General features: G+C 35.0%; 1 protein-coding gene across 1 annotated transcript; it reads right to left on the bottom strand.

Moving 5' to 3' along the window:
• Window positions 1-7,245: 7,245 nt before the first annotated feature.
• Window positions 7,246-7,977, bottom strand: LOC131597737 (secreted RxLR effector protein 161-like). The gene has a single exon (XM_058870413.1). It carries the CDS (start codon window positions 7,975-7,977, stop codon window positions 7,246-7,248), a length of 732 nt encoding a protein of 243 aa, XP_058726396.1.
• Window positions 7,978-12,988: the final 5,011 nt, after the last annotated feature.

Below are 12,988 nucleotides of genomic sequence, written 5' to 3' on the forward strand. Positions count from 1 at the left end.
GCATATGGGATGTTGTCTGGTTGGAGTACAACGGGAAATTTAGAATGTCCATATTGCATGAATCAATCAAATTCAAAAGCTTTTTTACATAGAGTATGGTAAAAAATGTTCCTGGTTTGATTGTCATCGTTAATTTTTGCCTATGAATCATGTGTTTCGAAGAAATAAGGATGCCTTTTACATGAATCGAATAGAGAAGTTTCAACCTCTATGACTATTAACTAGGGATGATGTGTGGGAAGAAGTTTCTTATATCCCTAAAATCACTGATGTCGACCCCTGTATATGTGATGGATTTGGCATGTTTCATAATTAGAAAAAACAAAGTATCTTTTGGGGGTTACCTTATTTAAAGACAACTTAATTAGACATAATCTTAATGTGATGCATATTGAGAAGAATGTGTTTGATAATATTTTCAATACAGTGATGGACATCAAAGGCAAGACCAAAGACAATGCTAACGCGAGAAAATACTTGAAGGAGTATTGTCGAAGAAAAGAGTTAGAGCTACACGTACTACCTAATGGGAAAGCATTGAAACCTAAAGCAAAATATGTTTTGTTTAATGACCAACAAAAGGTTGTGTATAAATGGATCTCTGAGTTAAAAACGCCTGATGGTCATGCTTCAAATTTGCATATATGTGTAAATAAGGAAGAAGGGAAGCTAATTGGAATGAAAAGTCATGATTTCCATGTGTTCATGGAATGCTTGTTACCAATTGCATTTAGTGCACTTCCAAATAATGTATGGAGTCCAATAGCCGAGTTGAGTAAATTTTTCAAGGAACTATGCTCAACAATTTTGCACGTTGACGATTGGTTGTTGATGGAACGAAACATAGTGATTACAACTTATAAGTTGGAAAAAATATTTCCACTAGGATTCTTTAGTTCCATGGAGCATATTCCGATTCATCTACCATATGAAGCAAGAGTTGGGGGTCTTGTACAATATCGTTGGACATATCTATTTGATAGGTAAATACTTAAATTGTAAAATCTTAAATGTATATTTTTCCTAATTTATTCTTAATTAGCGATTAATATTGTATATATTATTGTTTGGGTACTTGAATAGGTTGAAACAAATGATTAAAAACATATCGCATGTACATGGGTCAATTTGCGAGGCATATCTATGTCAAGAGACTTCTCATTTCTGTTCATATTATTTTGAGTCTCATGTGCAAACTTTCAGAAATGGAGTAGGCCGAAATGATGATGGGGGTCAAGAAAATGTAGTTCTACAAACTTTACCAATCTTTAATCATTCTGTTCGTTCAGCTGGAATTTGTAAGAGTCGTTATTTGGATGATAGAGAGTTAGATGCTGCACATTTACATATCCTTCTAAATTGTGAAAAAGTCCAGCCATATATTGAGTAAGTAAATCAAATTTAAAATAAGATATTTATTATTTTACATTAATTATAAAACATAAAAAAAAATTAAAAATTATATATACGTTAGATGTTTTGTGCGATATTTAGAAGAAAACAATCCAAACATATGTCAAGCTGTCGTGGCAGGAAAGATTGCATCTGAATTTCCTAATTAGTTTCAGACATATGTAAGTGTCCCACGATTTCAGCTATAATGCACGATTTCTCTCATAATTTTTAAATATAATGCAAATCGTGGCATGAAGGTTCGACACTGTAATACAGTGGGAGAATTGACTTTTAAAATGTTGCGGATAGCAAGAGTCGCCACCGACTTTTATTTTATCCAATTAGGAAAGGCAAAAAGAACAGGAAAGACCTTTGAAAGAGATTTTAGTTCGGGGGGTAGGTTATACCAAGGGAATGTGTAAGCACCCTTTGTATCCATGGTTACCCATGGGCTCTTAATTGCTTAGCTCACTTTACTTGTTTGAAATGTTTGAAAAGTGTCGTGTGTGTTTAGAAAAACTGTTTGTAGAAAGAACTTTGACTTTGTAACGATTCATCATTCGAATATATACAAAGTACTGGTCTTGAAAAAAAGTTTTTGAAAAGCAAGGTGTGAAAAGTAATTTGAATTGTTTGAATTGAGCAAGCAATTAGGAACTACCTACCCTAGGTTTAAAGTCATCCTTGTTTTGAAAGTCTTTCGTTTAAGGGAAAGAGACTATCCACACCATTAGTTAGCGGGAAGTCCTTTCATTGGATGTAAGGGACGTCGAAGGGTCGTCGAATAGTCATAGGGCTATCCATATTATAAAGAGGGTAGGAAGTCCTAAGCATTGGATGTGAATAGTCATAAAAGGCAACAAGTAAGGATAACTTAGCATTCAAAGGGACCATCATCATTTAATCAAGGGACGAGATAATTTATATTATAGACAACATCGAAGGGACTATGATCTTTATGATGATTTTAAATCGGAGGCAACATTTTGCTAAGGTATCCCCACATTCGAGGGACTTGACTATTTAATCGAAAGGCAGCATAAGAGAGGGTTACCCTAAAGGTGAGTGTGTGAAATAAAGTGATTGATTTATTTTAATCTTGAAAATTAGGGTTATTCTATGTTGATTTTAGGTTTGCCATACAATCCTATTAACATACATCTAGATAGTTATATCAACAGAAAGTAAAAGCAGAAAAATAAAGTCCTACGCTATTACAGAGCTTCGGGGAGGGGGAATTACAAAACCAAAACAGGAATGCAGAAAATTAAAACCTACAACTATTACAAGGCTTTAGGGCAGTTACAATAAAAGAAATTATGCGGAAAATAAATCTAATTAATTATTACAACCTCAGAACAGATACAAAAATAAGACAGGATAAACTCAAGCAAACGAGAAGTAACGATGAGGGAGGAGAGAATAAAGTAAAAAACCTAAATTATAAACCTAAATGATTAGTTAAAACATAATGGGTTAACAAACCTAATAATTAAAAAACCTAATGGTTTAAAAAAACCTAATGGTTAAAACCTAATGGTTAATGGGCAACACCTACCTAACATACGTCTTAGGGTTTCCTTTGGTTTTTAAGTTAAGGCTAAACCTAATTATAAACCTAAAATTATTTAATTAAAAATTAAACCTAATTATTTTAATTAATTAAAGACCTAAGGTTAAATAAATAAAAAAACCTAATCCTAATTAAAATAAAATTGGTTAATTAAAATTAAGAAACAAAAATTAGTTAAGAAAAACCAAATTCAACTAATCAATTGGTTAAGCTATATAATTAAAGGAATAAACAAAAAATCAAAAGAAGAAGAAAATAGTGAGAAAAATAAGAAAAAAAGCCTGAGAGGCGCTGGGATCGAACCCAGGCCCTCAAGGTCATAAGCTTCCATCGTATGTCACCTGTGATGTGTGTATGTTGGTGTTATTCAAACCAAACAACAAAAACAAATATTAAAACATTCATAAATGGTCAAAAGTAAAGAAATAAGAGCCAGACTGGCCCCACGGTACAAGTGCGTCCAATCACAATGGAGAGAGAGGAAGATTTTGTTGACTGGCCAATAGAAGAGTTCCTCTTGTGGTCAAATGTTCCACGTTACTGTTCATGATCAATTTAATTATTGTTGCCCAGTTTTGCTACGATTTTGCTTCGGTTTTGCCATGAAGTTTCGTAGCGAATCTTGCAAATATTAAAACTCGAAGAAACAACGTTAACTAAAAAAAGAAAGCATCCAAATCCACTCAAGACCTTCCCCAGATCACGAATATGGTGTGTGTTTCGATCAGAGGCTCACGAAAAGATGAAAACTAATGAAGGTCTCCATCATGCCCTAACAATGGTAGACGCTGGTTCCTGCACTAAAATTCATAAATGAAGAGTCTAAACTACTCCAAACATCAGTATGAACATGAATGAACACATGAAATTCATTTAAATGGCATGACTTAAAAGTTTGAGTTTTAAAAAAACAATGGTAAACCGTGAGTTTGGAGAGGATGATTCAAGATGTCTCGGGCTTCAATCATGAACGAGATACGATACTGAGACCTTCAGGGATTGAATGGAGTGCTTGCTTGCCCTCAAATAACCGTGGCATGAAGAATACAGATTTCCCTATTTTCTTGAATTTTTGCAACCTTAGAACCCTAGCTCTCCACCCAATTTTTCGTCCTCCATGGTCTGCCACTCTTGTGCTAATTATAAGGAACACATTAGGTCAATTAAACTTTGAAAGAATCATGAGATTGATTCTTTGGAAATATTGAAAAGAATTTGATTTTATTTTGCATGGAAACTTTCTATTTTTATCACTCTATTTTCCAATCTTGCCTTCCACGTTTTCCTTGGCCTCATGAATTAATTAAAATCAAAAGAAATCAATCAACCAATTTTTTATGATTTTATTTGATTAAATATTGAATTTAAATGAATAAATTCAAAAAAAAAGAAAAAATAAGAATCATAAAATGTCATCGAATTGTTCCATGCCCCCCCCCCCAAGATAATTTCATATTGATTTAAAAAGATTAAAAAATCACATAAGTTTTTATCATTTAATTATGATTCTATTTGATTTTATTTGAATTTAAGTGGATAAATTCAAAAATAAAAGAAATAAAAATCATAAAATAAAGGTAAATGAGTTTATGGGTCTCTTATATGCTTGACATCACGTGGGCATCATACAAATATGGCCCAATACTCAAAAGTATAAACATAAGTCAATCATGGTTTCAAGCATTTTCTCAAAACAAAAGCCCAACTTGCACCATTCATAAGTTCCTCAATTTTTATCATATGAAGATGTTCTAGGACTTTTTGGAAAAGCCCAAGATGTCTTCTACAAGCCACTTTGGAACCTTTTCTGCATTTGGAGATTTTATCATGAAGATATGGCTCCTGACAAAAAACAGCTTTTTTGTGAACTTCTAGAAGAACCTGTGATATTTTGGCCCATATATCTCAAAGGAAGCATTTCTTGAACTTGGGCCCAACATCAAAGTCGCAGAGAACTGAATTTCCTTGAGAAAATGCTTTGGTTACAAAAATTTTGATAAAACATGTGAAAGTTATGGCTGGTCAATGTTCAGTTGACTTTTAGTTTAAAAACCTTAATTTGGAAACTTCGACTTTTGATGATCTTGGAGATTTTCTTGATGAATCATGATCAACCCTTGATTAAATGATGAATATAACTTCAAAATGTTGATGCTGACCAAAAATCAGGAGTTTTGATTGTAAGTTGACCACAGTTGACTTTTAGGTCAAACTAGTCGACTGTTGATCATTTGAACATTTGAATGAGTGAACTTGTGAATCCGGGCTTGAAACTTGACATGGTGAGGCTTTGAAGCATATGAGATGCCCTGAAGTCCACTTGAGGCCTGAACGCCTTATTTTCATTAAAAGAAGCAAAACCCTTGTTGTGGGTTGATTGCTTAAGAGAGGGTTTGTCTACTCAACCCTTGAGGAATTTCTTGAGTATGGAGATGTATAGGAGTCTGGGGAGACTACTTGAGCTAACATATCGTGAAATATAATGGGTAAATTTTAGGGTATGACAAGAACCAATATGGAATTGTTGAGGTTAATCATCGTAGAAAATATTCAAAATATGATCCTTTCATATTTGCAACAAATGCTATTCAGGTGTATTATGTACCTTATTCAGGAAAACTAAAAGAAAAGGTTGATTAGTGGGTTGCCATTAAAACCAAACCTAGAGGAACAATTGATGATGGATACACTTTAGAGGTTGCATATCAAGATTCAGCAACAACCATAACGTGTGTTGATTTTGCAGCTAATGATGACCTACTTGGTCATTTAAGAGATGAAGGGGAATATGAGGAAGTTGAAATTCTGGTATCAGATATGTGATGTCGAATGAGATGTCACGACACAATATATGAGCACTAAAAATTATGAACAAGTTTGATAATAGCAAGTAATAATTGTGCAGAAAGTAAAGAACACAGCGATATGGTAACCAAGTTTGGAACAATCCTTCCTACTCTTGGGGCTACCAAGCCAGGGATGAAATCAATATATGATAGTATCAATTTGAAATTAAACAGTCCCAGTTTACCCTTCTCACTTAATCACTACCCTTCCTATGACTTCTATCTAAGACTCACCTAGGAATGAGGCCCTCCTTAAATCCCCTCAATCACAATCCTCTGTGACAAAAAAAAAAAAGAAAAAAGAAAACCGGAAGACACTCTTCCAAGACAGCCACTCCTCGATGCTTAAAATCTTACGAGGATGAAATACGCTCCTTTCTTAAAAGATTCGGAGATCAAAAAACAATCAACACCTACAGGTTTGTGAATGTACACATATGGAACACACAGAAAATTAGGATTTATAAAATCCTAAAACATATAACATCAGTTCCACCTAAAACTAGGTTACAACCCTTCTATTCATAGATATATATTTGTCTGGACTAGGCTTCAAATCGCAGCAATTAGGCTGCCAAAAATCTGCTACTTGATCTACAAGAAAATAGGTCTTCAATCCAATCTTGTTCGACATGTTGAAGTCTGAATGCTAAGTCATCTTGCATCTCTTTCAACATGATCTTCCTCAGTATGTTTTATCAAAATGTATGCCAACCATTAGAGAACCTTCAATCTCCCCCTTTGGCACATTTTGGCTAAAATAACCAAATAAACCTGTCAACAGACATACAGCAGCAGCGGAAATATATGTGGGGATAACAGCTCCCCCTTAAAAGCATCCATCCATGAGAGCCATCAGCAAAAAAAATCCTCCCCCTCAATGCAAGACCAGCACCAATCTCTATATTTAACTTATACTCCCCGTTTTTAGCCACAAAGTGACAAAAGTAGTCAAGCTAAGCATTTTTTTTTGTTTTTTTTTTTCTCGTAGAAAACTAAAGCAAATATCAAATATCATGGGCATTTCACCCTTACAAAGACTAGAAAAATAAAATGCAAAGCAAAAGTAAAATCACATGACCAACAGCCACAGTAGAAGCTCCATTGTCTTTAGTCCTTCCACTAGCGGCTCTTAAAACTTTGCTATCCTTCTTCTTGAATGCATTGCCCAAGCTTTCCTCTCAAATTTTAAAATTGATTTGCGTCCAGGGCTTTAGTAAATATGTAATCCAGTTGCCTCTCAGTCGTTACATGTTCTAGAGTAACAACCTTGTCTTCAACCAGTTCTCTTATGAAGTGATGCTGAATATCAATATGCTTGGTCCTACTATGTTGGATAGGATTTTTTGATATATTAATGGCACTCAAGTTGTCACAGAATAATGTCATAAGATCTTGCTTGACATTATATTCAGTCAGCATTTGTTAAATCTAGACCAGCTGGGAACAACTGCTTCCTGCTACAATATATTCAGCCTCAGCCGTAGACAGAGACACACAATTTTGTTTTTTGCTGAACCAGAATATTAAATTGTTTCCTAGAAAGAAACAACCTCCTGAAGTGCTCTTCCTGTCGTCAGCACTTCCTGCCCAGTCAGCATCACAGTATCTAGTTAACAAAAATCCAGATCCACGAGTGTACAGCATACCATAGTCACTTGTTCCACTCACATACTTTAGAATCCTCTTCACCTGATTAATATGGCTAACTTTGGGTTCAGCTTGATATCTAGCACATACTCCTACAGTAAAGGCTATGTCAGGTCTACTAGCTATGAGATATAGTAGACTTCCTATCATGCTTTTGTACAGGCTTTGATCCACACAGACACTATTCTCGTCCTTAGATAGCTTTAGATGAGTAGGAGTTGGTGTTCTCTTGTGACTTGCATTCTCCATTCCAAATTTCTTCACAATGTTCTTGGCGTATTTGCTCTGAGAAAGGAAGATGGAGTCTTCCATTTGTTTGATTGGAAGACCAAGGAAGTAGGTTAGTTCGCCAACAAAACTCATCTCAAATTCTGATTGTATCTGCAGTACAAAGAGTTGAACCATTTTATTTGACATTCCTCCAAACACAATGTCATTAACATAGATTTGAGCAATCATAATGTCTCCTTCAACTTCCTTCACAAAGAGAGTTTTATCAATACCACCCTTCATGTAACCATTTCCACTAAGAAACTCTGTCAATCTTTCATACCATGCTCTAGGAGCCTATTTTAACCTGTACATAGCTTTCTTCTACCTATACACATGGTTCGGGAAACTTGGATCTTCGAACCCTTTTGGTTGTACTACATAAACTTCCTCATGTCGATAGCCGTTCAGGAATGCACTCTTTACTTCCATTTGGAATAATTTAAAATTGAGAATGCATGCTATCCCTAAGAGTAGTCTGATCGACTCAAGTCTAGCCACAGGTGCAAAAGTTTCATCAAAGTCAATACCTTCGATTTATGTGTACCCTAGAGCAACTAGTCTTGCTTTATTCCTGGTTACCACACCTTTATCATGAGATTTATTCTTGTACACCCATATAGTTCCAATGATATTTGTTCCTTCTGGACGAGGAACCAAATCCCAAACTTCATTCCTTTTGAAGTGTTCTAGCTCTTCATGCATTGGATTGATCCAGAACTCATCAATCAAGGCCTTTTTAACATTCTTGGGTTCAATCTTAGACACAAAGCAAGCATTTGATATGATTCCCCTTGATCTAGTGGTAACTCCTTGATTAGGATTTCCTATAATAAGATCTTTGGGATGATCCTTTTGGATTCTGTTGGAAGGTCCCTGTTAGAACATTGTTTGGTTCTAATCATATTTTAGTGTTTTGATGATAACAAACTAATAAATTTTGTATAAGCAAACATGGTACTCTAATTATATATTTCTAATTTCAGAAGATGTATCAGTACCAGCACAATCAGAACTTGGAATATATGTAAAGCTGGATAAATGCAAGAGATACTCAAGTCTTTTTAAGGCAACTTCTGATACTGCACCAAACCGCTGCGAATACATTTACAACAGAAGTTGAAATACAAAGCTGAGCAAAAGACCACGAAAAGTGATTTAAAATATACATCTACAACAAAAGTTGAAATACAAAGCTGAACAGAAGATCACGAAGACTGATTCAAAAATAATGTCGTTAAATACATAATCATTAGTAAAACTGCTACAATACTCCAAAAATGAAATTCCCAAGGTTAATTGAAGAAGCTATGCACATGAAAATACATGGAAGAAAGCAACATTTAAGACAACACGCAAACCATTTAATGCTATGAAAATAGCTGAAGTTAATGGGAAAAAATTTTAAGGATATATATATATATATATATATATATATATATATTCATGATCTCTTGAATCAAATACAACAATCACACACGAGAACATCATTACTCTGAAAAATCATCAAGTGTGAAGAAAAACTCGCTGAAGCAAACTTTCATATTCATTCTCTGAGTTCATTACTTTGTACTTAATCTTAGTGAAATATCACAGTTGTGATTACAGCTTTCTAGAAGCAATACTATACACTGTCATCAGAAGTTACGTGGTAACTGAGTCCTTGAGAGACTAGTTGGGTCAGGAGTCTCAAGAAGTCTAGGACTAGTTAAGTCTTAGAAGTTGGTTAGTCACGAACAGTTGGTTTGTGCAGGATTGTTAGTCACCAGTAGTTTGGCTCGTGCACTGTATTGTGAGTCACGGCGGTTGGTCGTGCAAGTGTAATCAGGTTCTGATTATAGTGGATTAAGTCCTCGTTGAGAGAGGCAAATCACCTTGTTGTGGATGGACAAGAGGTAGCCTTATTGAGAAGGTGAACTAGGATAAAAATAATTGTGTTCTGTCTATCTTTCCTTCATCAAGTTTGTTTTAAAGAATAACTTATTCAACCCCCCTCCCTTCTAAGTGTTTTCCCAACCTTCAATTGGCATCAGAGCGCTTGGTTCTAGGTGCAAACACTTAACTGTTTCAGAAAAAGATCCAGAAGGAAAACACTACGGCGAATGATTTAAACAACAATGGCTACACAAAACCTCTTGTGTTCAATGGAGGAAATTTTGAATATTGGAAAGATAGGATAGAAAGTTTCTTTCTAGGACAAGATCCTGACCTATGGGATATTGTGGTAGATGGTTACAATCATCCAGAAGATGCAGGGGCAAAGATAGCAAGGAAGAACATGACAGATAAACAAAATAAGGAATTCAAAAGTCATCACAAAGCCAGAACTATATTGCTAAGCGCTATCTCACAGGAAGAATATGTGAAAATCACCAACAGAGATACATCACATGATATATTTGAGTCACTCAAGATGACTCATGAAGGCAATGCTCAAGTCAAAGAAACGAAAGCTCTGGCCTTAATCCAGAAGTATGAAGCCTTCAAGATGGAAGAGGACGAGACTATTGAAGCCATGTTCTCAAGATTTTAGACCTTGACTGATGGTCTAAGAGTTCTAACCAAAGGATACAGTAAAGTTGATCATGTAAAGAAAATAATCATAAGTTTACTAAGAAGATGGGGGCCAATGGTTACAGCGTTCAAAGTCACAAAGAATCTTGACAAAGTATCCCTTGAAGAACTTATCAGTGCGTTAAGAAGTCATGAGATTGAGCTCGACACAAATGAGCCTCAAAAGAAAGGTAAGACTATAGCCCTTAAATCTGTAAAAAAAATTGAAACTAATGCTCTGCAGGCTAAGGAAGAATGCTCAAGCGAGTCCGGATCAGGGGAAGAAGATGAGTTGTCTCTTCTCTCCAGAAGAGTAAATCAACTCTGGAAGAGCAAGCAAAGGAAGTTTAGAAACTTCTGAAGACCATAATACAAAGGAGAATCCTCCAAATACAGAAGGTCAAGCAGAAGAAGCAATGTGTGCTATGAATGCATTGAACCAGGACACTTCAAAAGTGAATGTCCTAAACTGCAAAAAGAAAGGCCTAAGAAAATATTTGAAAGGAAGAAAAGTCTGATGGCTACTTGGGATGACTCTGAATCATCTGAAGATGAATACAACTCATAAGATGAACATGCCAACATAGCATTCATGGCCACCACAGAAAATGACTCAGGCTCAGAAGCTGAAACAAATGAGGTATTTTCTGAACTCACTAGAAAAGAGCTTGAAGAAAGCTTATCAGAACTTTTAGAAAGACACAATAGATTAAGAGCAAGATTTAAAAGGCTAAAGATCGAACTACTAGCTGAAACAAAGAAACTTAAACAAGAAAATACTGAACTTAAAGATAACAATATACAACTCATAGAGGAAATGGAAACAAAAACCCTTAAGTCAGACAGTAATTTAAAATATGATATTCTGAAAGAATATGATGATAGTTCTAAAAAATTTCTTGTTAAAAGTATAAACAGAAGCAAAATAGCCTCAATGATTTATGGTGTAAGTAGAAACAATCAAACTGGAATTGGCTATAAGACACCTAAGGGTAAGGAACCATATCTACCTAAACCGGTTGATGATATGGATATAAAATGTAAACCTCGGCACACACATTTTAACTATGGTCACACTCATGATATCAAATATATATCCTACTCTGAAAATTATTGTCCTAGACCTAAGCTAAAACAAAGCTTCAGGCACACTAACATCAAAGGACCTAAAAAGATATGGGTACCTAAGAAGAAAATGATCTATGTTGCAGATGCCCTCAACAGTGAAGTCAAAACACCAGTCATGGTACCTATACTCTGGATGCTCGCGTCACATGACGGGAAGAAGGTCTATGTTCCAAAGCTTGGAACTTAAATCTGGCGAACACGTTAGATTTGGAGGGAACCAAAAGGGAAAGATCATTGGATCAGGAACTATTGGTAATGGTAACTCTCCCTCTATAACTAATGTTTTACTAGTTGAAGGATTAGCTCATAATTTGTTATCTTTTAGTCAATTAAGTGATAATGGTTATGATATAGTCTTTAATCAAAAGTCTTGCAAGGCTGTAAGTCAGAAAGACAGATCAATTATTTTTACTGGTAAGAGAAAGAATAACATTTATAAGATTGATCTTTCTGATCTAAAATCTCAGAAAGTAACTTGTCTTCTGTCTGTAAATGATGAGCAATGGGTTTGGCACAGAAGACTGGGACATGTTAGCTTGAGGAGATTATCTCAACTCAACAAAATAAATTTGGTAAGAGGACTGCCCAATCTAAAGTTCAACCTAAATGCTCTTTGTGAAGCATGTCAGAAGGGAAGGTTCTCAAAATCCACTTTCAAATCTAAAAATGTTATTTCCTCCTCCAGACCTTTAGAACTTCTACATATTAATTTATTTGGTCCAGTGAAAACTGCATCAATAAGAGGTAACAAATATGGATTGGTCATACACATTCTGCTCTCACTCTGGATGCATACTCAGATGCATACTGTGGACCTCCGATTTTTTTTTAATACCGGGCCATACCTCTGATCTGTAGAGATACGTGAACTGACTCTTTTTTGTCGCTTAATGCTTTCGCATTTTTTAAATTCACAGAGTCGCCACCGACCTTTTATTTTATCCAATTAAGGAAAGGTTTATAAAAGAAACAGAAAAAAGACCTTTAAGAAATTCTGGGTAAGGGGGTAGGTTATACAAAGGGAAGGTGTTAGCACCCTTTGTATCCATGGTTATCCATGGGCTCTTAAGTTTGCTTAGCTCACTTGTTTTTCGATCACTTTTCAATTGCTCTGAAATTGCTCATATGTGGTTTCAAATACCTTTGTAATTTGAATTTTGTAATGATCCGTGTATGGATGTATACAAAATGCTTGTTTATCTTTCGAAAGATGTTTTGAAAAGAACGTTAACTTTGTAATAACCCGTGTTTGGATATATACAAAGTATTGTCTTTTTTGAAAGTTTTGAAAAATCAACAGTGTATGAGAATTTTGTTTGTTTTGATTTGAGCAAGCAAACTAGGAGGTCTACCCTGAGTTGTAAGGTCTTTATCCTATTTCCTTTAAAAATCTATCCTTTCACCGGATATAAAAGCAAGGTTCGATTTTGTACTCAAAACAGTAGAATTTGACTTTGATTTTGAAAGAATGAAAAAGGATTACCTGAAGAGGTGCAAATGTGATTGTGATTGGATTCAGATATTTATCTTTGAAGTTAGTGATCTAACGGTTCAATTTTATCTTTGACATACA

This window comes from Vicia villosa, linkage group LG4, assembly GCF_029867415.1.
Source record: "Vicia villosa cultivar HV-30 ecotype Madison, WI linkage group LG4, Vvil1.0, whole genome shotgun sequence".
NCBI classification, from domain to species: Eukaryota; Viridiplantae; Streptophyta; class Magnoliopsida; order Fabales; family Fabaceae; genus Vicia; species Vicia villosa.